The 27,149-nt window shown below is 42.6% G+C and overlaps 1 protein-coding gene across 1 annotated transcript in view; it reads right to left on the bottom strand.

Moving 5' to 3' along the window:
• SCIN (scinderin) overlaps positions 1-27,149 on the bottom strand; it is a 267,773-nt gene that overhangs the window by 50,998 nt on the left and 189,626 nt on the right. Inside the window, exons 5-9 of the mRNA XM_085630790.1 lie at positions 21,584-21,676; positions 14,751-14,883; positions 11,309-11,397; positions 7,386-7,601; positions 927-1,048 (exon numbers count right to left, since the gene is read on the bottom strand). Coding sequence (XP_085486916.1) covers positions 927-1,048; positions 7,386-7,601; positions 11,309-11,397; positions 14,751-14,883; positions 21,584-21,676 — 653 coding nt within the window. The remainder of the gene's footprint in view (positions 1-926; positions 1,049-7,385; positions 7,602-11,308; positions 11,398-14,750; positions 14,884-21,583; positions 21,677-27,149) is intronic.

Raw genomic sequence — 27,149 nt, 5'->3', positions numbered from 1 at the left:
ATGACATCACGGTACCCTGGTCTTACAATAGAAGATGTGGCAGAAAAATAATGTAGAAACAACAGTGTTTTAGTGTCCAACTTAAGTTTCCAAAAGACTGAAGAGTGCGGCAAACTATGCTTTTTAGATAGGTTTTCAGCTGCGAGGGACCACCTATTTTCCTAATAGAAAGAAAAGACCTCTAGCAACACCATCATTGATCGACCAGTTAAGCAGACACCCACCAAGCCAGACTCAGCTACTATTTGTGCCACCCAAAGCATAATCCAACCACGACCCTGACAACACTCTTGCAAGCAGAACTATTGTGAAGGTGCTGGGCTCAGAGAGGCTCTCATCAGATAGCCTACCTCCTTGACAAGAAGCGGTCAGAAGAACTCAGACCCCATGGGATGCAAACAACCAGAACATCTTTGAAGAAGCAGTAAGTTGATATGTTATAACATATACAACCCGAATAAAATAATTAGATATATCACTGTGGGGACTGAGAGGGCTGACCAACATAAATGAGGCGAAGGAGACTAAGGAAATTTGGCTCACAAAAAAGGATTCAGAAAAGATACGATGCGAATATTATGGCTATAATCACATTCTAAAGACCTTTTAATGGCCCAGCCGCCCAACAGTTGCTTCGGAGGGTGTAACATTTCTAAAAATTGGAAGTGCTGTTCACTTAAAAAATGTAGTGCACAAACCCACTGTATTTTTAGTTTGAGAAAAATAACATTGGAAGTTGCTCAATGTAGAAACAGTCTCATGTGATAATATAAACATAACTAGTTCAAACTAGTTTTTTGTTGAATATTAGAATATTTAAATAGGTTTTAAAAAAAGGATAGCATATTCTACAACAGTGATCAGTCATTTTGCTGTGCAAAGTCGATGTATGTTTAATTAAACAGATGTAAACAAGCTAAACTTACCAGGTGTAGATGATCTGTCCTTTCGGGTACGTATACAATATAATGTAACAGTCACCGCCAAAAAACTGTCCATAAGTGCCAGGATCTACCGGGATCCTGCCATTGCTTTCCACACGCCAGATCTGAAACAAAAATGCACCCATATTTTTATTACAGAAAAGGATAGCACTCAATAGATGATGGATCATGAATACTGAATGATTCCCTATTCATAAAAAAGAGTGCATGCACTCGCACACACGGGTCAAATAAGGCGACCTTTGGGAATTCACACACTTTCCCAGTAGGATGCTTGGAAAGTTGAGGCAGTCTCAGGTTTCCAAACATACTATTAGGAATTATATGCAGTCCTTAAATTGTAAAAAAAAAAAAGGTGTGCCAGAGCCCTTCTGAGAAGGCTACACAGACTGCACCACCCACTGCTCCCACCCACGCTGCCAATGACAGTAGATACACAACTACTAACCATCACGCTTCTACAAGTGTGACAATTCAGACTTTTCCGGGCTACCCAAAGCTATAAGAATGGCATTAGCAGCAGGAATTATTCATTTTTTAATGTATATCGACTTATTAAACACGGTTGTTGTGCTCATCTCAAATTAGACAGACAGCGTCATCATGTGGTGGACTATCACTAGAGCCAGTGGCGACAATTAAGTGCTGAGCACTAGATACCATCGGCTCAAATTAAGCACTGATGCTGAGTGACTTATGCTATGACCCCAGTATGGAGATGTACACACAAAACAACTCAGCCGTGGTGGAAAGCACCCTTAACTTCAAACCTATTTTGTTTTCTTTTTTTTCTATACTGGGAAAGTAGAGGTTCCATGTATTATATCGTTGTACAAGATAGAGTTGCAGAAGTATACTTACCTAGGGTATTCTTTTCTGTCAGTGTGCACCATCCAACTGAACCCTGCTTTTTTGACTGACGCTGCCTGGGGCACCCTGATGCTGCTCTAGGAAATAGATGCCTTAAATTAAATGACACGAAGGGCAGATTTGCCACCAAAATGTCAGAGCTCGGTGCTATGCCAAATTTGACAACGCCACGCTCCAAAATGTTTTAAAGCAGGAATGTGTCGTACTCACAAGAATGCAGAGCATCCCTGTGTTTCACCCCATTGTGGGAGCAATAAAGCTGCCTAATACCAGCGCAGGCACCCTGCTGCCATTTTGCGAGGGTGCCTGCGCTACAGGGGCGATTGTTTATATGCAGGAAGGCAAAACTTCCTGCACATAAACAATCAATAATGGCAATTTTCTCTTTCTATGTGTGCTGCACAATGCGCACACATAGAAAGAGCAAAAAACAAGAAGACATTAATAATTTCTACTTGTATCGCCATTTTAAGACCAGGTATTCCCTGGCGTTAGTTTTTGGTGCAGCCTCAACCTTATAAACCTGGGGCAGCATCAAAAAGTTATGGGCACTGCAGTGGAATGCCGACTGCAATACCCATTACACGCCCCTTTGCCGCAGAGGACTGCGGAGGTAAGGGGCATATTTACAAGGTGGCGTGAAGCCATGCTAAGTGGCTTAGTGCTACCTTGTAAATATGGGAAATGGCGCTAGCGTCAAAAAAAGTGATGCTTCGGTACTGATAGGGGCTTGTACATATGTCCCTAACTATCTTAATAACATTACCCATTAATCCAGTCCACTTATGATCAGCTTTATTGAACCAATATGTTTTAAAATCCAAATTGTATCAAAGTGTTTATAGCACGGGTGGCCGGGCCCGATAAGAGTTTGGCCTCAACTCAGTTTAGAATTAGATCCCACCATTCATCATTCATCCATTCATGCACTAATCTGTTCATTCAGCTATCTGTATAAGCCCACTCCTTCATCCATCCATGTGCCTATTCATCCACCCATTGACCCATCATTGCAATAAGTATATCACTCATCCACTCAAACACACAGAAACAGGCCAATGAATGAACAAGCACTTTCAGTTTAAAAAAGCTAGAACTATCTTCTTTGTAATTATTGCATTTATTAGAACAGCATATTATTGGCATATAGGTGCTGCTGATGTAGTTTGTTAGGGGTTTGTCTACTCTACTGCCTCTTATGATGGAGGATGATTGACTTGTTCTTTTCGAAGTCCCTTGCTGTAGGTCATGATGCCTGTTGGATAGAGCCCTCTCTCTTAAGAAGCTGGCAGCTGTTTACGAGAGCCTTGGGGTGTTCTATGTTTTGGTACTTTAGGGTTCAATATGCCAGTCACTGCCCCCTTTAGAAAAGGTTATATTTACAAAGTCTGTATGCATCCACACAGATGGGTAAACTTAACAAGTGGATGCTCCTTTATATGCAACCAGGGCTTTAAGTGGGATGAAAAAACTGGCGGTGGAAATCTCTTAAAGAGGCGTGGTCAATGTAATTAAGGGTGTAGCTTAAAATCTGTGTTTAGCATAGTGTCACTCCATCCAGATATGTAATACAACAAGTAACATTACACCGACAGCAAGTCAGGACTATTGGCTTTGTCAATGGTTGTTAGTTGCATAAGAAAAATAAGCAACAACTATGGCTTTGTTTATATAATATTGAAAATGCTTCTATTTTGTAATGATGAGACTGTGAAAGAACGATAACAAGGCTCTTTGAAGTTGCATAAAATCAGTGAAGGGTGGTACTGCTGCAGAGTTAAGATTTTTTTCCCCTGAAGGTGAGGGCAGAAATGGAGAGCCCAATAGGGACCCATCTCAGTACCTGCTTTTTACAGCTGCCAGTGCTAAGCACCGACAAAACCCGGCCCACTTAAAGCCCTGCATGCAACCACACAAAGCTTCATGTCATGTATGGATAATAAGACAAACATCTATTCTTCAACCAGAAACACTACAGGGCATATTAATAAGTGAATAGCGAAGCGTGACGTTACGCAAAAATGGATAATAATGCGCTCCACCATTCTGAAAACGCAGGGATGCACCATATTTAGAATGGTATGGCACAACCCTGTATTTTCCCTAGCGCTGCTGCTAAACTCAACTGCCTAGCGCCAACACAGGCCCCTTGCACCATAGTCCAAGGGTGCCTGCATTGAGGGAATGATTGTTTATGTGAAGGAAGGTGTCCCTTCCTGCACAAAAACAATGACAAATGATGATTTGTAACTCCTATGTGTGCTGCATTGTGCAGCACACATACAAGTTGCAAATCATCATTGATGATTGTTTGTGTGCAGGAAGAGAACAATAAACATAGAAACAGCAAAAACAAGGAGAAATCAAACATTTGTCCTTATATCACCTTGTTAAGACCAGGTTTTGCCCTGTGTTAATTTTGGTGCTGCCCCATATTTAGTCCACCCTGGTAAATAGAGGGCAGTGTCAAAATCAATGGGTGTGGTGGCAGAACACCCACCACAACCCCCATTTTTTGGGGGGAGTTTTATATACCGCGAACTAGAAGGTATCAAAGCGCTTTACATGAGCACCAGTTGCTTTACAGACGGACACATTCATTTTTGTTAGGCACGGGGAAATTACGTGATTTGCCCAGAATCACAAGATGTTGAGCGTCCCTGCTGAGACTCACACCTGGTTCCCCAGCTTCGAGGTCGGCTGCTCTAGTCATTAGGCCACACCCTCTCCCCTACCCCTTGCCCGCCCCTTTCATGCTAAGTGCAGCGTGAAAGGCGGCATTTTTACAAGGCGGCGTTAAGCTACTTAATGTGGCCGCCACCTTGTAAATAGGGCGAAGGGATTAACGCCACAGGAACGTCTCAAAAAGTGACGTTCCTGTGGTAATAACCCCCAACATGCTTAATATGAATTAAACGAAGATGAGTGCTATTTTTTCACTGACTCAATCTTAAATCTTCTCTGTAAAGAACTGTGAATTTTCCGATTTGGATCTGGAATATGTGTGTATTATGCACACTGATATATTTAATTACGATTACTAAGTACATGAGAAAAGTAGCCATTTATTTCAACGTTATTTTTGCTGTGTTAGCCCATGCAACGACAGTGTGGTGCAGGCACGGCTGTTGTGTTAGTGGTTGCGCCAGTCAATTTTGCAAAAGACATTAAAAGCACATACTGAATGCCTTCATGCGCTCTGAGGCTTAACATGGCAAATGCATTAGGCATGTTGAGCCCCTCAAACAGGTCCAAGTGCACGGGATAACCCTGCCATAGATAAGTCTTTGATCTTGCTTCTTAATATTGAACTTCCCACAATGCCACTGGGCAAATGTCTGCCATGTGATTCAGTATGCCAACATGAGAACTATTCTACACCACATTTATGCTCATTACTTGGCATTATAAAACGCCCAGACATGGAAAATATTGTCAGCACAGAGAGCTCTCACAGGCGATTCTTTCCAGCAGAAGTGGGTGAACACCATTTCTGATATTGTTTATTTACATCATAGAAGCCACTGCCGAGGTTATAAAATTAGCAATCGTTACAGAGACTGGAAAGCTCTTTTAATAAATATTTGGCAGACCAAAGACAGACACTTTCTGTCTGCAGGCACGGTCTCCTGTCCGTGAGGCTGGCTCCAGAAGGAACGCATGAAACTCATTTTTGAAAACAATTTTCAATTTTCACAATATCATTCTGTATCAGCTAGAAGTATTAACTTTAATATTTTGCGGTATGAATGCTTAACGTCCAAGAGTAGAGCATCCTAATATTTTGGTATATCCCTGGAGTGAAAAGATACAAAGTTCCTTTCCACTACATACGCTGTGGTAGCATTTTCCCAAGGCAAAAATCTATTTGCACATAGAAGTCATATTTTTCATGAGTCAGGATAGGAAATAAATACAAATCTCATAGGTACACTGGTGTCATATTTTTCATTCATCTAATTGATAAAACTCTCTGATCGAAACTCTCCTCGTTATCTACTTGCAGATGTCTGGCTCCCTTAACTTGGCTCGCCAACTCCACCAATCTCTTCGATACATAATCTCAGAATCGATCTTGACTATGATATGTCTCTTGCCACCCAGATTAATGAGGTCTCTTCCACTGTTTCTTTCACTGGACACTTCTTGTCTAGTTCCAGCGGCGGCTGGCAACTCGAAACAGTGTGGGTGGGGGCGGGGGCGGGTCAAATGGGTGGTGGATGGATGCATGCAAGGTGAGCAGGGAGTAAAAATAAAATGGAAAAGCCACTTAACGTACTTGCTGCACGACGCAGCACATCCTCCACGCTCTGGTCTGATTCTGACTCCTCCAGGCTCCAGCCAATTCCCCATACCAATCCTGGTGCTGCTCTCATGCTAGTAGCCAGTATGAGAGAAGTGCCCAGATTGGAGGGAGCGGCCTCTCTCGGCCCTCTCAAGAGCACTGGAGGCGTATACTTTCTCTATCCCAGCTGACCAAGACAGCTGAGTTACAGAGGTTTAAAATGTGCATATTTGCTGGCTGGCCGTTGCAAGACAGCTGTCCAAAGAGACATGTGCACTTTAAACCAAAGTGCCGAGCCAGTCCACCACTCCTCTCTGCTGCAGCAATAGCCCCGCCCTGTCCTGACACTCAGTTCAGGAGGGATTGGTGAAAAATAAAATGGTAATAAATAAACTCTATTAACATTTTGCTTTTCACCTCTGGCACTTTTCTGGGGGCCACATTTTTGTAAGCTCGGTACACCCCCCGTGCCACATCGGCACCATCCTGGATGACAAACTATCGATGAAGAAACAAGTCAACGCAGTTTCCTCAGACTGCTTCCACACCCTCTGCATGATCCGCAAGATCTTCAGGACTGTCACACAGGCCTTCATCATAAGCAGGCTGGACTATTGAAACACGCTTTACATGGGAATCACTGCATGCCTAATGAAGAGACTCCAAATACTGCAGAACTCAGCAGCTAGACTTATACTCGACTTCCCCAGAAAGACCCATATCACACCCCACCTCAGGAAATTACACTGGCTCTTGATTCAGAAGCGATGCCAGTTCAAGCTGTTGACCCAAGCCTACAAAGCTCTGCATAATGAATAACCAGCATACATCAACACACACCTAACCTTTCACCAACCATCCAGACTCCTTCAATCAGCCTCCCTCTCCACCCTACACATCCACCAACCCTACAGCGGAGGACGTTCCTTCTCACACCTGGCAGCTAAAGCCTGTAACAACCTGCTCCTGCACCTCAGGACTGCATCATCACTCAAACAATTCAGACGAGACCTAAAGACCTGGCTCCACCTCCACGCAGCAGCAAACAGCCCCAGAGCCTCGCGACCCTCACGGATGATTTGCCGCGCTCAACAAATGGCGGATTGATTGATAACACAAAGGGTGCTGCAGTCCACTTGTGGCATTTAACTCACAGGTTCTGGGCACACTATGAGACCATATTAGAAACTTATAGGTAAGTCAAATATGCCATATAGGTGTATACCAATTTTATAATGTTGAAAGGAGGAATATAATATAATATAAAAAATGAAATACAAAGTTACCTCCACCTCCCCAGAGCCATCATCTACCATATTGTGCTGAGCTGCCATTTGCGAAGATTCATGTAACTTTGAGGCGTCAAATTCAATCTGGTTAACATGAGCAATTCTCTCTGTGACAAACGCTTTTCCAAAGCCATCAGTTTGATCTTTATCCCTCCAGTCTTTGAAGAATTGTTTGAAGATCGGAGTTTCTCCCCCTTCTGGAAAAACTTGAATCTAGGGAAAAAAGAAAAGAATTTTAACGGAAGTCAGTAACGTTACATATTGCACATTGAACCTGATTTTATATGATTAGCAATATATTTTATAAAGAACCGAAAAAATAGTTTACAGTTGAGAAATTGTAAGTATTACATATGGTTTAACTTCATTCTGTAGTACCGGCCCCAATAACATGTAAAATGTGAGATGACCAGTGATGCTATCTGTAACATCATGTATGACATCATGTGCAGCATTTGTGGGCTATTGTCTTATAGCCACCTTTTGTTGACACACTTGAGGGTGTATTGTTTTAATTCATAACCATGACAACCCTTGTCCGGAAGCTTTTTAGGAGAGTTCTTATGTTTTTTTAAACATAATTTTCTCTTTAGGATAAAGAACATAACATAACTACATTTTCAGTACAAAAAAAGTATATATACACAATGCGTAACTGTTTGATATGGTCCTATTATACCAACTTGTGGTTCAGGTGAAATGTATTAACAACTCGGCCTTCAGCCTCATGCTTAGTTAATATCACCAGAGCCCCTCAATATGCTTTTTTTAAAATATAAACATGGTTTATTAATTGATGTTAGTATTTGTAAGAAAGGTTTAGAGCATTTGAGCATCATCCATATAGTAGTGATTGTTTCCTTGAGAGTGCAGCTATATCTGTCAATATTATGTTTGTGTTGGGGATAATATGTTAATATTTAAAATGCGTTTGTTCAACAATGTGTATTATTGTATGTCAAATGTTAAATGCAAAGCACATTGTAAGGTAGTTTGAACATGCATTCTAAAATGTACTTCTGTTTTGCAGTACATCAACACAATATAGTAGGATTAACGTGACACATATAAAACAACTTGCAATGTGGGACAGGGTAATGTTTTTCTGACATGGTACTGTGTTTACAATGTTTATTTTCACAGACTGTGTAGGACTTATTGCTGGATGTTTTCCACAAAGATTGGCATGCATGGCCACACTTGTCAGTGTTATGACTAATGGCCTAATAGCAGCACTGTCATTTTGAAAGTGTTTTCTTAATCAGCAGTAAAATAAAGACGAAATACCGTACTATCCATCCATTTAACACTTGAATGTGCTCAGGGAAGCTAAAGAGCCTGCAAATCAGCCACGGCCCCAGCATGTAAGAGCGGTGGGGTGGTGGGCCCAGGTGGCGGGGGATTTCGAGAGACGACCGCGAGGGAAAATTATTTATTTATTTAATTTTCCTTCGTTGTCAGCTCTCGAATTCTCCCCTCACCTGACCTCACCACCCCAACGCTCTTACCTGTAGTGGTCGGGCTGCTGGAAATGAATACAGTACTGTAAATTAAAAGAAATAATTAACAGTACATATTGCTCACAGTTGATTTTCTGTCTATTTCTAAGGGTTTCTACTCCACTTGGATATTGGTCTTGGGCAAATGAGGAAAATATGATTGTTTTGTAACTTAAACCTACAGTTTGCCAAAATGTCTGTTGATCGTTTCCCACCAGTTTCTCTCTGTCATTCATTTTTGCATGTTTAGTAGACCTTGACAAAAGGCAGTTTAGGTTTAAAGTATAGTTTTTCAACAAATCCCCTTTTCCTCTACAAAACTCCTAATTAGAAGCAGTTGATAATCGAGGCAGATGCGCCTATTTTTGACCAAGAACAGTGCACAGCCATTGTGATATCTACCACTTTTAAGAACCATCAGGTTGTGAAATGATGTGGTTTATTTGCCCCATCTCACCCAAAAATAGCATGAATTCAACGCATATTTCTTATGGAATTTAACTTGGAATTAACTTGCTGAATATTTACATATGTAGGACAGAAAACAATGACTTACAATGGGTTTATCAAGTAAGTGTGCTCTACTCTTAATAATCTTTCCTCTCCTGTATATTAGGCACAACTTGTAATGGGCTTGAGATCAGTGGGTTTAGGGAAGTATTGTGAACCATATATATTTTCTTCCTTTAGGGTCTTCTGGATGAATTCAGAGAGACCTGGAGTTGTGCCACCAACTTTGTAATAGCTAGTACGAAGTGGGATAGAAGTTATGCAAAATGTTCTAATTCTAGGGAATAATAACTTTACACATTCCAACTTGACTGTGCAAAGTTCAACAATCTCTCTGAAGTCGATGAAGTCCATGGAGGCTACTGGAGGTCAGTTGTGCAAACCCAAGGCTACTGCCTGACTATAAACAGAAGCAGATGTATCTGTGCAAACAAGAAAGCAATCATATTCTTCAAAGGCCTCTCTCACATGTATTATTTTATATTATGTGATGTGATACCTAGAGCTGCCACATGAAGACAAATTATTGAGACTTGCGCCCCAGATTGGACTTAATTAAAAACAAAATTTCCCTCTACATATAACTGTAGTTAGGAACTTGAAATAAAATAAAATTTTGACTCCTTTCAAAATTAAGAATGGATTTGCTCTTTGACTGGATCTCGATGAAAAAATCCTGCATCCGACCTTTTTAAGGTGTTCTACTACAATCACTAAATATTTTGAGGGATGTATTCTCCCTTGTGGGATGTTTTTTGCATTGGCATGGTTTTAAATTGTGTTAATACAATAAAATATTTTCTAGGTCTGTGCAAAATTAATTTGATTTGCCTAGTTACATGAAATTTCAGCAAAATTACGCAAACGTATGCAAAATTACATGAACTACAAATGTGTCATTGTGTGCTATATTTGATTGTGAAATGTGCCCTTGAGTAAAGTTTTTATTAAGAAGATGCATTTTCCACTAAAAAGTAGTCCAAATCAGCAAAAGTACTGTAAACAACAGCTGCTCGTGTACTCTTGTACCCAGGCATTTGCAGATTTCCAAAATGAATGTATGTTTGCAGGATAATTTTACCAGAAATGACTCATAAATACGTGAAGTAGAATAGTTTCGAGAATTATTTGTAACAAGTGTAATCGAAATTTCCCTGAAATGACCCAAATTACGCTAGTGTAAATGATATTTCACCCTCAGGCCTTATATTTTCATAGTTTTCATGTCATGCTTTAGAAATGCTTAAATTCAATTGTATCATAATCTGTAATGTCACAATGTGTACCGCGTCAGTTTATAGATCTTCTTAGTTTACCCTTCAAACTTACAGATGAATTGCATTAAATTCCCTAAATTGATCACTGCTGGGGCTGAATATGTAGCTCGAAAGAAGGGATTTTCAGGTAACTCATAACTTAAGTGGGATGCAAAGGCAAAACAATGTTCACAATTTCGCTGAGACGACCAATACGCATATGCGTCACTTTCTGTCAAACTATGCCCCTACATCTTCAAATAAATATGCCAATGTCACAAAGTCAGATAGCGATGTTTGCAAAATTTCTCTCACTCACAAACGTTCACCAACAAGAAAAAATCCTTATAAAAATGTTTTGCTGAGGAACTCAATAATTTACCTTTGTAGGTTTTTTTACAACACATTCTCTTTTTTAAACGTTTGTGAAGTTCACAAGACAAGATTGCAAACTTTTAAGAATACATTTACAAATGTTGAGAAAAAGACACTTTGCATATTTTACTTTAAACACAGTTCGTGTTTTCATCCTCAAATTCAACCCTGAAGCTAAACAAAGTGGTCACTGATGTAAATGCACAACAGTTATAGCTCAGAAATGAAACATCGAGTTATGTGTTAAAACCTCGACACGGAAATTGAAGCTCCACCTTACCTGGGTGTTAGCAGGATAGTTCATTTGTTGAATAAATTCTTCAGCTGTCTTCATTGCTGCCTTTCTTTCATCTGGCGTTGCATTCTTACCTACGAGTAAAAACGTGATTATTTCCCCTTATCCTTGATAAAAACTTTACTTGTTCACAAAACAATGACAGTTGCAAATGTCAAAACCACAAACGATTTTAAAGCAAAGTCTGATTAAATCCTTTTTATAGAATATAAGGTGTTTTAACTTTCTGGTTGAATATATGTGCACTTCTGTTGAACAGGAAGTTGACTTCAGTACAATTACACACAAGCCAGAACACTTTTGAGGCAAACTCTTGATGCCATAATAGCATCAAACTTCAGTTTCATGTCATGAGAACCAATCCCCTCCTGTGCTGACTGCTAGCTTCTAAAATATCGTGACTTTTCTAACCAACATTATTTTTGTGTGACATTTGTAAAATGATCCAGTTAAAATGTCCATGTACCATGGAGCAGGGAGCCTGGTCAAGGCATTAAATGGATCTTATCAAGGATACGCTGTGCTGGTCGAAGACCATACTCGTAAGACACTAAGGAACTCTAGTTATAGCTATGGGTCCCTGACAATCCCGGCACAAGAAATTGAAAATGTCCAGGAACCCACTGAAATCCCGTAACCTGAAAAGGTTCCATTCAACAGTATTGCCTTCTTAATGAATTTTAAAGTCTCTATTGAGGTGTAATCTATCTATTGAAATCGTTTTGTTTGACAAATCAAATAAAGCCATTGACATCAACACTTTTGCTTCCTTTAACACGCTTGAGATAGATTTGCCGGTTTGCTTTTAATAATTTTGCCCATTCATCTCTTGAAAGACAATTGCGCATAGTTCCAAAAATTCCCAAAAAAGCAGAGGCAGGCTCCAGACTTTGTGACTGGGATATCTAAATCTAAAACCCGATTTCCCACTTACAAATGCATAGCGCGTGGACTCATTCAAAAAGATGCCTCCTAGAGGTCACTGGGAAGCATATGCATTAACGAGCTCAGCAGTCAGACAGAAGGTAGGTGTTACACCTGCCTTATTTTGGCATGGTTTTCCCTGACTTTTTGCTTTCTGACCACCTGTTTTTGACTATGTGCTGAACTTTGTTTTTCCTGGCTTTAAGACTGTGCACACTTTTTTTACTGCTGACCAGTGCTACAGCACATGTGCTCTGTGTCTGAAATGTAATGGCATTTGGTTTCTCCATGGTTTGCATATTTGATTTACTGATATGTCCCTAGTACAGTACACTACATGTTCCCAGGGCCTGTAAATCAAATGCTACTAGTGGGCCTGCAGCACTGATTGTGCCACTTACATGAGTAGCCCTTCAAACAAGTCTCAGGCTTGCCACTGCAAAGCCTGTGTGTGCTGTTTTAAACTGCCATTTCGACCTGCCAAGTTCACCTACTTGCCTGGCCCAAACCTTCCCTTTTATTACAATTAATGAAACCCCTAAAGCAGGCCCTAGGTAGCCCTATGGGCTGGGTGCAGTGTATTTAAAAGGTAGAACATGTACTTTGGAATTTTACATATCCTAGTAGTGAAAAACTGCAAAATTAGTTTTTCACTACGGCAAGGCCTATCTCTCTCGTAGAATATTATTGTAGCTAACTTGTAACACTTTACAAGTGTAACTTCCAATTGGGAAAAGATGGTAAGAGTAAGTATGGTGCCTCTGGACTCACATCTTTTAGTGAATTTGGCTTTTAAATTGCAGGTCTGAAAATGCCACTTTTAGAAAGTTGGCATTTTCTTACTTTGACCATTCTGTGCCTCTGCGTGTCTCTGGAATACACTTCTGGGTGACAGCTGGGCTTTGTGAATTCCCTTTAGGCAGCCACACACAAATAGAGCTGAGGTGTGCCCTGCATATCCTGATGGCCCATCACCAGGCTGATGGGTCTTCCTGAGACAGCGTGAGAAGGAGGAGCTGACACTTGCACATGAAAAGGGTTGTGCCTGTCGCAACACAGAGAGTTGCATACCTCCCTGTAGTGTGTCTGGAGCCAGGGCAGGAAAGGACATGGTCTTATGCACTACAAAGACCCTTTGTTGACCTCTCCCTACTTCAAAGGCTAAAATGGGTATAAGTACTAGACCTCTGAAATCATATACTGAGAACACTTCTGGAACTGAGGACATTCTACCAGGAACAAGAGCTATTGTGCTGCCAGTACGGACTGCCTCTTTGCTACTTGCTTTGCTGTATTGGCCTGCTGCTTCTTGCCTGGGAGCGAGAGGGCTGGACTGGGCTCTCTACATCCTGCATCTCTATGGGTTCTCCAAGGGCTTGTTGAGCTTACCTCCTGTTTCTGAATTTCAGGAATATCAAAGAATTCACCTGCATCTTGCTACCATCACCTTGGCTCCTCTGCTGTGAGTTCCAAATTCAGTCCTGGGTCTTAGGAAGTGAGTGGTTGGTGCTTCTACCCAAGGCAACAATTCATTGACACCGAAGCATTGATAGGAACAGGCACATTCTTTGTGGTATCGTTGTATCGCAGTTGCCTCCACCGAAGCCGTGAGCTCCGCTCGCCGACTGCATGATGCTACAAACTTGACTTACAACGCAGCGCTGACTTTGCTGACGTAGCACCTCTGAATCACCACTGCTGCGTGAGACTCAGACACCTCATTGCTACGTCATGACACACTGTACCTGACGTATTCCCGACCTTGCTCAGCTTAGCGCCAGTGCATCGCCTACCACCCAGCGGTTCGACATCGACACCTATGAATTGACACACAGCGCTCTTGATATTGATGCATCAACGACGCTGCCTGACTTTGGAACTGACGCATTGCCTTCGACAGTGAAGCGTCCACTCCATTTTTCAACGCATCGTCCACCGAGTTTCAACACATCTAAGGTTCTGTCAGCGGGTCTGCGTGACTCCTGTAACCAGCCCGCGCTCCATTGCGGTCAGACTGAACTTTTGGATTTGCTTCGGTCAAGCGCAATCAGATAACCCCAGTTGGAGCTATTGACTTCTAAGCACTGCATTTTGATTAAATCTTGCAAAATTCATATCTTGACTCATCTATGTTGGAGTTTTGTCATTTTGGTCTTGTTTTACTCAGATACGTCTTGGTTAGTTTTCTAGACTGGTGTGAAGTACTGTTGTGGTGTTTTCACGATGTTTCTGGGTGTGTGTACACTAATACTTTACAAATTGCTTCTTTAGTTTAGCCTGACTGCTCTCTGCCAAGCTACCAGAGGGTAAGCACAGATACACTTTTGGTGTATACTACACTTACCCTGGCTAGGATTATGGTTCCTGCTTGGACAGAGAGCATTCCACTGCCAACCAAAAACCAGATTCTAACAATATCACTCTGACATGAAGTGCAGAGTCAAATTACTGAATATAAAGCAAATATACAAAGAATCTGTAAATTAGAACAGGGATCTCTTACCTTTCCATACAAATATTTTTCTGTCTGAACTGTGGTCCAAAATGAAGCATTCCTCAGATTTCAGCATATCAATAAGGAAAGGATTTTCCTCAGCAATCACTGTTACCTTCATGGAGCCACTGGCATCTGACACCTGAAAAAAAAAGAATTAATACAATGGGGTCATAATGGCATTTTAAATTCTTGTGAATTCTAGGTTAACATCAAACAGCATGATATTAAAGCTTTAGTTCTCTCTTTTCAATAGATTCTTTTCAATAGATTCTTTTAAATTCTCTATTGTTAAGTTCTTCTCAATTTGTTAGATCAGTCATGCCTTAAGGAAGACAACCCTGATGCTGTTAGATCAGATTTAGTGCTATCTTCCCACTCGGATGTAGTCAATCAATTTAGGACATTCAAGACTGCAGTGTGGGCTATACCTCCCCAAAAGGGACAAGCTCTTTAAATTGATAGTACCTACCTGAGCAGTGGTGTAAGTGAGGGATAGAGTGCAGGGTGAAGAATGTAAAATGAGATTAAAACTACGTCTTGGTGGACCTAAGGCTATGTTTACTGGATTAAAAATGAGTAGAATCTATAACCAAAGTGTCAAAGCAGTCAACACGTTTCAGCCTTTTTGTGCCTCTTAGGCATTAATCAGTGTCATATTCCAGTCACACTGCACGATAGTGCATAAATCAATGAGGTATACTGCGGTAACATGTTGCAACCAATGGTCCATATGCTTGAGAATGGATCCACCGTATCCTAATTAAGTTAAAAAGCCTCAACTCCAGGCCTTCTGTCAAGGATAATTCAGGAAGCTGCTTTACTGACTGCTGTTTGTGCTGCTCATATTCCCGGGTCGAGGACGACATCTTTTGTGACTTGTACACACACAGTTCCATGTGTGTTTATGTTCTGCAAATACCTGCAGAAATGGTTTACAAAGTTAAACCTTACTTAAGAACTTCCTTGATAGAAATGTCCTATGTATCATAAAGTGACACCTGGTAGGTAATCCTGGATGAAATACCACTTTTGGTTAGATATGCATTACCCACCGTGCTTTAACCAATTTGGAAATATAAAAAAATGTTATGCTTAATCTTAGCTGCATTGCCAACCACAGATGCTGAGATGTTGAGTCACATAGAGGCTGGAGCACATCAGGGTATGGAGAACGTGATTTCCTTTGATGATTTTGTGAGATTTGTAGAATATAGCACAAGGGATGGAGACACCTGACATTTTGGACCTAATTACGAGTCTGGCCACCAGACTTGTGTTGGACGACGGTGGCGGTCTTCCGCTTGCCACATTACGACCCAGGAAGATGTGCAACCTGAAACCGTCGTCAGGGAACTGTCGATCCTTGGTGTTGGCGTGGCAGTTTTGAGGCAGTAATATACTTGGCAGGACCGCCGTGGTCGCACCAAGCATATTGCGACTTTCCTCACCGCTACTGATTTCATGGACGTCTTCCCTCCACGAAAACCGTAGTGATGATGAAAGAAAGGGGGGGCCTTACAGGGCTGTCTTCGGCCTCACTCCATGTGGATGTACACAATAGGGGGCACAACCTGTGTCCCCCTGTGCGCATGCACCCCCAGTTCCTGCACGGCATGGCCTTAGGAGTCCATGACGGGCAGCAACTGTTTTTGACATTTCCATTGTGGTGCCTCTTTTTAAAAGGCACTGCCAGGTAACGTCAAAAGATCCCACCAAACACAAGTTTAACTCGTAATCTGGCGGGCGGCCTGGCCACGAGTTAGGGGGGCGTCGAGGCGACGACTCACCGCCGCACCGATAAACTCGTAATCGGGCCCTTTGTGTTTTTTGGTGAATAGGACTAAATAATAGATGTTAAATTAATGCAGACCTCTATCACAGTTTCTAGAATATACTTCTGCACAGTCGCTTATGAAAAAAACAGACTTGACAATTTTCTAAAAAAATAATCACGAATCTCTCACTGATTTTACCCTTTAACCCTTTATACTCCCTTGCTTGACACTGTGAGAGCTGACTGCACCTAAAGACGGAAGAAATATGTACTGCTGGCTTCATCAAAGAATTCCTGACTGTTTGACAGAGGACCTTGAGGAGAATTGTCTCCAGCTCTTTCCTAAATCTAAGGGGCCGAAAACCTGCTGTAGGGCTAGTCATCTGCAAAAATACTATGGGCCAGATTAGTTTTTGCAATAACTTTCATTAATAAAATCTGAATTCTTTCCTTCATTCCTTCATTTTTGATGCATTTTATGTTTATATTTTTTAGCTAGATTGGTTGGGAAGCAGCGTTTACATCGCATGTGCTGCAACGTATGCGATTACAATGCGGTCGTAACAACAGCTTCGTTGTTACAAGGCAAACCATTACATAGCAAGTCTTTTCTACGACTTGCTGTAGGGGTGCCCTAAACTAAGGAATAGTATAATTTAGTAGTCCAACAGCTATGCCACTGTTGCACACGCTGAAGTTGGAATAGTAAATTATAATATTCCTAAGTCCAGCGCGCCCCCTGCAGCAAGTCGTAGAAATTACTTGCGATGTAATGGTTTGCGTTGTAACAATGCGGTTGTTGTAATGACCGCTTTGTAATCGCATGCGTTGTAGTGCATGTGAAGTAACATCGCATATTCAGACATTTTACATTGTTTATTTTCTAAACTCTGCTTTTTGTATTTATTTTATTTTGTTTTTATTGAACATGTTAGCAGTTTTGAGATCCTAACTCAGAGTTGTCTGTCCATATTGAAAGTGAATACCTATTGCTAGGTAAAAAGCCACAGATAGAGGTTCTAATGGCAAGTCAAGTCAAGCCAATTGAATCTGGCATTGACTGGGTGACCAGCATACAAATGCAGCCATTTTTACTGTAGGAGTTGAAAATGTTCTTTTTACATGAGTGTATGCGTGTGTGAGTGGGGGGTATTGTAAGGTCCATGTTGATTGTGTCTTCTTTTAATGGGCCCTATCTGTATAATACTGTATATACGGTGAATGCATGGCCAGAATCAATAGTTTAGTTCTTTTGTGCGGCAGTGATCCAGTAGTTTGTATTACACAAGAATAGAAAACTTAGTTATTTCAGAAAAGCTCCATGTAATAGTCCCGGGTATTTAGGGGTATACTGTGTGAGTTCTTGTGTAATTAGGATGTTCCCAACTGTTTGAACATGCAAAGATGACACACTGTTCTGGTGTTGGATATTATTCTGTTAACAGTATGCAGCTTCGTGGGTCTCCCGGGCATCAACTAGGCCTGGGCAGTGAACTCCACTCTGCTCGCGGAGTTTGCAGAGTTTTCTACACTCTTTTCAGAGCTCACGGATTGCAGAAAACTCTGCTCTTCCTAGTGTAGCAGAGTTTTTTAGCGAGAGGTAGAATTTCTACTCGAGCGCACGATGATATGAACCAAGTGCTGGTACATTAAAAACATGTTTGCAAACCACAGGCGGAAGCAGGCTGACATATATCACATTGGGCTGGATAGCCATTACGAAGTATAATATGTGCAGTTTTTAATGTACCACCACTTGGTTCATATCATCGTGATTATCATATCACGTCTTTCTACAGATGTTACTATCATGCCACTTTTAATTGAAACTTGATGGACTTATAATGTGACTCGTATTATGGATGTACACTCCTAAATACAGATGAGATTGCCGTCAATATTGTGTGCAGATAACTTTATAGAGAAGGTTACTACCAACCTTCTCTCGCTAACTGCGAATCTCGAATGCCCTGAAGAAGTCCTGCATGACAGGACGAAACGTGTTGGCTGTGGCTTTTAATGAACAAAATAATAATGAAGCGACTTTTCAACTTGAGACTCATTTGATTATAACTATTTGTAATAATCTGTTCTCTTTGTAGTGGTGCAGCCCTGATTTAGTTTGTTGGTACGATTGCCCTAGGGTAGAAATATTGGGGTGCTCCTGGTCAGGGGGCACTTTCAGGAGCTTGCACACAGGTTAATCCACATTTTTTTATTTCATTGGCATTGGCATAATTGTTTATGATTGGTGCCATACTTCTCGTAGTAGGTCCCCTGTCCAAGTTTGCAATTGCAGTTGCAAACCATTGATCGGTTGCCATCTCTAGAGTTCGGATGGTAGCTGATTTGTAAAGGGAAGATGTCTATGTGGGACTCTCCTCTAGCAATTGTGTCTGTGGCCGTGGTAGAGAAAGCAGAGGTTGTGGGGACCACTGTCAGCTCCCCCATATGATGCCAAACAGGAAAAAAAATGTTTTACACAGCACTATCCCTTTAATGGACACAAATGCTTTTAAAAATAAAACTGTTTCCCATTTGAAATGAAAATGCAGTGATGCAGACCTGCTGTCTCTTGCAGACCGCCAACTGGGTACCAGTGAAAACAACATCTCACCTTCACAAGACCTGTCCGACAACCTTGCTGACTTCCTCCATTACAAGATCTCACCTATTATCACAATCTTCGAACCCCAAACTGCACCTATGGATATCCTCAACAGATTCACCTTCACTGCAACTGACACGCACCACAGACTGACCACCTGGAACCACCTCTCCACCCAAAGCACAACCTCTATCATGAAATCCATCCACTCAGGAACTTCCACAGAGCCATGTTCCCATCACATCTTCAACCTCCGAAACCAGAGGATCGATCCAGAACTTACCACCCTGCTCAATACCTCTAACACCACTGCCACATTTGCCGATGCCTGGAAACACACTGAAAACAGCCACTACTCAAAAAAACCTCAGCTGACCCTAGTGAACTCAGAAACTACTAGCCAATCTCCCTACTCCCATTCCCAGCCAAGGTACAGGAAAGAATTCTCAACAAGCAACTCACATCACATCTGGATCAGAATCAGCAACTCAGCGTGTTCCAATCAGGCTTCTGCAGCAATCATAGCACAGACACCTCCCTGGTCATAGCCAACGACGACATCTGAACCCTCCTTGATTGAGGAGAAACTGCAGCTCTGATCCTGTGGAACCTCTCTGCAGCCTTCAACACCATATGACACCACATGCTGATCAAAAGATTCCACCACATCGGCATCCAAAGGGATACACTCAGATGGATCACCTCCTTCCTCACCAGTAGAACAAATAAGGTCTGCCTACCCCCTTTCACTTCAGAACCCAAAGATATCGTCTGAAGTGTCCCCCAGGGCTCATCCCTCAGCCCCATGCACTTCAACGCATATATGACCCCACTGACCAACATCGTCAGATCTCATGGTCTCAACTCATCCTCTCACTCACTGATGACCCCACCACCACCAGGACCAAATTCCACAGATGCATGGCAAGCGTCATCGACTGGATGAAGAAGAACTGTCCGAAGTTGAACAGGAACAACCCATGGACCGACTCCTAGTGGCCATCAGACCTAGGACCTGCACCCATACCCGCTGACCACGCCATCCGCAGAATCATCATTGATAGCAAGCTTACCATGAAATCATAAATAAACACCATCTCCTCCGCCTGCTTCTTTACTCTGCACATGCTATGTAAGATCTTCAAGTGACTACCACTATGCACGAGACCCACCGTGACACAGACCGTCATTACCAGCCGACTAGACTATGGCAAAACACTCTACGTAGGAATCACTGCACACCTCCTACAGAGACTTCACACCGCACAGAAAGTCGCAGCCAAACTCATCCTTGACTACCCCTGACAAACCCACATTACAACCCACCTCCGGCAACTCCACTGGCTCCCCGTACAGAAGAGATGCCATTTTAAGGTACTGATCTACGCACACAAGGCTCTACACAACAAAGGACCCGTCTACGTTAACCACCGCCTGAACGCTCCACTTGTACACACTCCCCACATCTACCAATGCAGAAGTGTAGGATGCTCCTTCTCCTACATCACAGCAAATGCCTGAAACAGCCTCCCGACACAGCTCCACACCATCACCTCCCTTGCGGAAATCCGAGGGGCCCTCAAGACCTGGCTATTCAACTCTGCCGTTCCAGGGCCTACAAGCGCCTGGATACACTATCAGGTGATTAGCAGTGTTTTATAAATTCTGATTGATTGTTTGATTGGTCCGTGCATGTCAGCTATTTATAGGGGGAAGCAAATTGTAACCTGTTTAATTGCAGGTGCCCTTGGGTCCCCCTGCACATACGCACTATGCACAATAGCAGATAGGTTACATTGCAAACTGCATATACATTTGCAGACTAGAGGGAATGCAAAGTAAGTATTCCTGGTTTATGAATGGAAGTAGAACCTCTGCTTCTTGGAAGTTTACTAGAACTGCGGCTGCTCTAGTGAATCCGTCGTAATTGTAAAATACGGCCAATGTCCTTCTCTGTCTCTCCTTTTAATGCGTGGGCTTCAATCATGAACACAAGAGAGACTCTGCTATAGAGGCGTCACCTTTCCGTCAGTTTCCACTACAAACGTCAGGGCATCTTTATTTTTAAAGCACATTGCTTTTTTTAATTACCCGAATTACATATACCAGTTGGAGGAAAATCTGCTAAATTAATAACAACCATTTCTAATAGTACAGCCAATCTGTAAAGTTTGAAGAAAACCTCACTTTTTACCCAGCAGGGGGCGGTAGACATCCACTTTACAAAGAGTATACAACACATTTGAGTTTCCAGAGTTGGATAATTTGCCTGTCCTGCTGTGAAGCTTCCTGAGCACCCTTTAAAAAAAAAAAAAAAAAACTTGCACAGCTGGTCATACATAAAAGTCATCGCAATCGGTTTTTTTGACAATCCGGTGTGTGCGGGTGTGAAATAAGCTACCTTGAACTCAAAACTTAAATATGATTCTCTTACAGATCACGTGCAGACAGACTCACCATGTATAACTTTGCCATTTTCCTGTTGACGACGTCTGCAACATTATCATCGTTATCATCTCCTTCTGGAATGGCAATCTTTTTCCCCAAAACCTTCAGAAAAACACAAAGTCAAAAATTAAATGAGCATACTTTCACATTGAAACTCGCATTTTCTGTTTCGAAATAACACCGAAAGAGGTGTACAAGTTTGAAAACCAGGGACCCTATAACACAAAATGTACTGGGGGTCCAACGGGCTTGTGCACCTGCTTTGTGGATCCCCCCAGGGCACTTTGGTATCACACAACGGGCTACAGGCACTTGTGTGCCCCTTCTGTAATACTGATAGCACTAGCTTGAGAGGGCCTTTCCTCATTGGCATGGAGTTGTAGCTCCATTTGCGCCCATGCTTTCTTATAGATGTGGGCACTAAGGCAAAGAAGCCACCAAGAGGTGCAGTGACGGTGCACAACAAAAGGTGGCACATTGTCTGTGGTCCACCTAAAGTCAGCCCTCTGGGAGGACAGAGGGGATCCTATGGACCCCTCAGACATCCACCTGCAGGTAGATGCAGTCACTCACTGCACCCACCCTGGTTGGCGGCCCAGACGGGTAAAGTTACTCACTTCCGAGTGGGGAGAGTATAAAAATCACAAGGAAGTGCGAGCGCTCAGCGGGCGGTTGGTTGGTGAACGCTGTCTACTTATAAAATGCATTATTAATTTGTCGAATTGCAGCTAGCTAATCCCTGCTTATTTCTTGCTCTTTTCATTTTATGTAACTCTGCTCTTTTTAAGTTTTAACTCTGTTCAGCACTGTTTTTAGCTGTAATAAATCTAACAATTTGCTGTACCTCTTGTGTTGCACCCTCCGGTCCGCCGCGGTTATTCCGATTGAGCGGAGAGGGTGTCAAAAGAATCCAGTTTGCTCGGGGCTCTCGCTGGCACGGCGCCGTCTTGGTGGTGGTTGGTGGCCCAGCTGAGTAAAGTTACTCACTTCCGGGTGGGGCGAGCATAAAAATCACATGGAAGTACGAGCGCGCAGCGGATGCGTGCAGCGGGCGCGCCGCAAGCGCGCCAAAGGCAAGCCCATCTGCGCCCGTCCGCAGCCGGTCGGGGCCAGGGGCCCCAGAGTCTGCCCGTTTTGTGGAATATTCATCTGCTGACCGTAACTCCCTTTGGGGAAACTGGGCTCTTGATCCTCACATTCAGAATGTGTTAGACCTTTTGGGGATCTCAAGCCTGAAGAACGCTGACTGTAAACATCTTATTTTTCCTGCCGCTCTGAAGACCCTTAGCAAGCCCAGCGTACCCTTAACACCTCCACCCAGTCCCACATGTCTGGGACAGGAGAAATTGTCAATCTGTTATCTTAACAACCGATCAATGGTGAAACACCAACTTGAGATCTTTTATTTTCTTGATTCTGACAACCCCGACATTCTCCTCTTACCCGAAACTTGGTTGACGGACGAGTCTAGTCCTGATATTTTAGCTGCACTCCCAGACAATAACTATATCCTCCAGTCCAACAGGTCAGAAAATAGAGTCGGAGGAGGGGTGGCAGCTGTAATCCCTCATAAACACAAATGTAATTCTCTTGTTACACTGCGAATTCCACTAGTTGATTATCTCTTGCTTAAACTTGAGTCCGACCATTTTAATTTTCTCTGTGCCGTATTTTATAGGCCTCCTGTCCTCATGCCTGCTTTCTTGCAGCTATTGAGTGAGGCCATTGCTGATCTGGCTATAAATCATGCTAGAGTATTGATTGTTGCCGATTTCAACTATTGGCCTAAAAACGTGTGGGAAAGTTCTCATTCGGCCGAATTTACTGACTTGCTGACAGGTATGAACTACATCCAGGGAAACACTCTAGATCAGGTCTGGACCTCTAATCTAGAGATATCCAACCTATGTATTTCCCCTTATTCATGGTCAGATCATCTGTTTATCACTTTTTCCATCTCGAGCACCTCTATTCCTAAATTCTCACCCTCAGTTACTATTATGGCCAGGAACTGGAGTCGGGTAGACACTAAAGAATTTAGCACTTTATTAACTGCATCTCTACCCTCTGGCATGACTGTCTCCCCTCACTCCCAGGCAGAAAACATTAACACTTGGCTGGAATCTGCTAGAGACAGTATTGCTCCTCTGCAGACAATTAAAAACAAAAGGCCCCACGACGCACAGCGCTGTCGAACGGAAGTGGAGACAGGACTACTGCCCCCATAAAAAGACCATCTTTATTGCAGCACTAAAAGATTATAAAAGCGCCATTATCAGGACTAAATCAGAATATTTTTCTTTAAAAGTCCTGGCATCTACCAACAAGGCTAAGGATATTTTTTCAATAGTGGACGAACTTGTTAAACCTGACCGCGTTATCATAAAACCCACTCCTTCACAATCTTTAAGTGATTCACTCAATAACTACTTTATCGAGAAAATTGTTAACATAAAATCTAGTATTCCTCAGTCCTCTGCATCTGTGGACTTCTGCGGCTCAAATATCAATCCTCATTGCCTGGATCAATTTCCTCTCATCACCCAAGAGGGTTTTCTTTCCTTACTTAAGAAGGTTAGGTCAGGAGCCCCTTCTGACTGCTGTCCTCCTTCTATCCTTCGGTAAGTCTTCCTCTATTGCCCTGAGCCCCCTATGTCCCTTCTTAACAATTCCCTTACCATGGGCATTGTCCCCAACCTTTTTAAGAGCGCCGAAGTGGTACCCATGTAAAAAAAAAACAGGCTCTGACCCTTCCATTCCCAGCAATTTTCGTCCTATTTCATTGTTACCCTTTCTGGGAAAAATCCTGGAACCTCATGTTGTTAACTGCCTCAGCACTTTTGTTGAGAAGTCACACTACCTGGACCCTCACCAAGCTGGTTTTAGACCTGAACATTCCACTGAGTTATTTTTGCAGTTCTCGACGAATTACGAAGGGGGGCTGACCAAAGCTCTACGCAAGCTCTGGTGCTCCTAGACCTCTCGGCTGCTTTCGATACGGTTGACCACCATCTCTTGGTCGACCGGGTCGAGAGCGCCGGGATCCGGGGTCCTCCTCCAAAATGGATATCCTCATTTCTCTGCGACCGCTTTCAAGCAGTCCGTCTCGCCAGCTTTTTGGCTATGAAAAGGAGACTGACGAGTGGGGTTCCACAGGGCTCATCACTCTCTCCCCTTCTTTTTAATTTGTATATTCTTCCTTTGATCTTGGCCCTTCAAAAGAGAGAGGTGGTTATATTCAATTACGCCGACGACCTCCAGCTAGTATTTAACATTGACTCTTCCCCTTCACCTATAGAAAGCTTTCAGTCTACTATGATATTCATTAGTAACTGGATGAATGCTAACCACCTTAAGTTAAATCCAGACAAAACCGAGCTGATTCTCACGGGCAGCTCATGGAATCCCTGGAACTCCAACTTTTGGGCACATTCTCTGAGATGCCCTCCATCTCCGGTCAACTCAGTCAAAAGCTTGGGAATCGTGATTAGCAATGACCTCACGATGAAGGCACAGATTAATACTGTGGTATCTGCTTGTTTCTTTTATCTCCAGAGAATTCGCAAAATAAGCAGATATTTAACCCTTGAGGCCCGGATTCAAGTTGTAGTTGCCCTGGTTATGTCGCGTATTGACTACGCTAACTCTTTGTATACCGGTATTCCAGCTTACCAACTACGCCGGCTCCAACTGGTGCAGAACCAAGCCGCTAGGCTTGTGCATGGTCAACCAAAATCTTACCATGTGAAACCGTTGTTGAAAAACTTACATTGGCTTCCCATGAGCCAATGCTGTCTTTTTAAATTAGGCTGCACTATTTACAAAGCTCTCTCGGACTGTGGCCCGGCTTTCATTGCGTCTAGATTACAACGCTATGTCCCCTCTCAAGCCTTGCGCTCTGCGAACATGAATCTGTTGACCCCTTGTCCGTTTAAGTGTAAAAAGCACGGGGGTCTTCGATTCTCGACTTTGGCGCCACAATTCTGGAATTCTCTCCCCTTGAAATGCGCCTGACTTCTTCCTATACTCAGTTTAGGATGTCTCTTAAAACCTGGCTGTTTGTCCAGGCCTATAACTGAACTCTCTTTTTACTGCTCCAGCAATTGACTGATCCTGCTTAGCGCCAAGAAACCGTTGGTGAACGTGTGCTTTATAAATTGTTTTTAACATAACATAACATAACACCCTCAGGGAGATCTCTGTCCCCTCACTAAAGTGCAGGCTTCCCGGCAGCTGCTCCATATTTCACTGAATGCACTGCCTCTGGGGGAGCCCCGAGTTCAAGACTGCCCTTTGTAGCAGCGCATTCACTGTAAACGGCCGCACTGTTCATGTTTGCGCCACGGCGCACTTGTTTAAAGATGCACCGTTGCGGAAACCTGAACAGGGAGCCAGATACATAATGTGGCCCCAGACTTGTATTCCCTTCACTAAGTCTGAACAGGCATGGCCCTATGGTATATCACAGCCCCACATTTTTTTTAAACATCTTTTTTATTGGTTTTGCTCAGTACATCTTCCTTTCTCACACAGTGTAATGGCATGAACACTCTCGTTTTACATCAATTACATATTTTACAATTTCGCAACCAATTTTCTTTGTCATCCTGAGGGATCACCCTCCTCTCTTTCCTGTATTTTCAATGCCTTCTTTACCTACCCTTGAGCCTTATATGCTTTTTTAGATTCCTCTATATGTCTTCCAGCTCCTCTCAAATTTGATCCCATTTTCTTGGGCAACCTCTTGCTATGTAAGTTACCTTCTCGGCCCCTGAGCACCAGTCTAATCATTTCCCCAATCCCGAGGATCCGGTGCCCTAACCACAGTCCCAGATTTGTTTCAAAATCTTGCAATGCAAAGGAGGCTGATGTCCTTTGAGAACAGCATACCTGACCTTATTTACATTTACTTAAACAGTTCCCTTTTTGTTGAGAAGTAACCCCTCCCGCCCGGTTAATGCTGACCTTGAGTTGCCTCAGACTGATAGCAAAAGAGGGGTTGGTTAAGAGAGCGCAGGGGCAGATATCTAAAGAAGAGACACATCTTCTCTCCAGGGTGCCTGTGATCTGAAAGAATTGTCGATGCCTGCGACTGGTTAATGAGCAAAACCAAGGCCTGCCCCGGAGGCTTTAATTGATAGACTCCCTTGAAGCGTCGTGATGTTATTCTCTTTGAGAGGTGCTGTAAGGGTGTTACCACTTCTGGAATGAGTCCTTTTAATGGAAACTTATAAATCTCACATACAAATGTGTGTACTGTAACGTGCTGTTTGTAGTTAGACAGTCGCCATTTATAGGTTTAGTGCAATGACTGCAACTTACACCATTCATTCACACTATACAAAGTGGATGTGTGCTCATATATCAAAAAATGCAGTAGGGTTTGCTTTAAGGAATAATCAAGTTTGAGACTGGCTGAGCAAGAGATAAATACAAGTATCATTTTTCAAGAGTAGAGTTTAGTTTTCAAGCAACAACAGTGCACCATGATATTTTTTATCAGTGATGATGTCAGAAAGAAATCATCTTCCTTAATCTTCTCAAACATTGGCTGAAATGGAAACAAATCCCCTAT

Source organism: Triturus cristatus, chromosome 10 (genome assembly GCF_964204655.1).
Source record: "Triturus cristatus chromosome 10, aTriCri1.1, whole genome shotgun sequence".
NCBI classification, from domain to species: Eukaryota; Metazoa; Chordata; class Amphibia; order Caudata; family Salamandridae; genus Triturus; species Triturus cristatus.
Note: the sequence above shows the minus strand (reverse complement) of the source record. Positions and strands in the feature narration are given on the sequence as shown.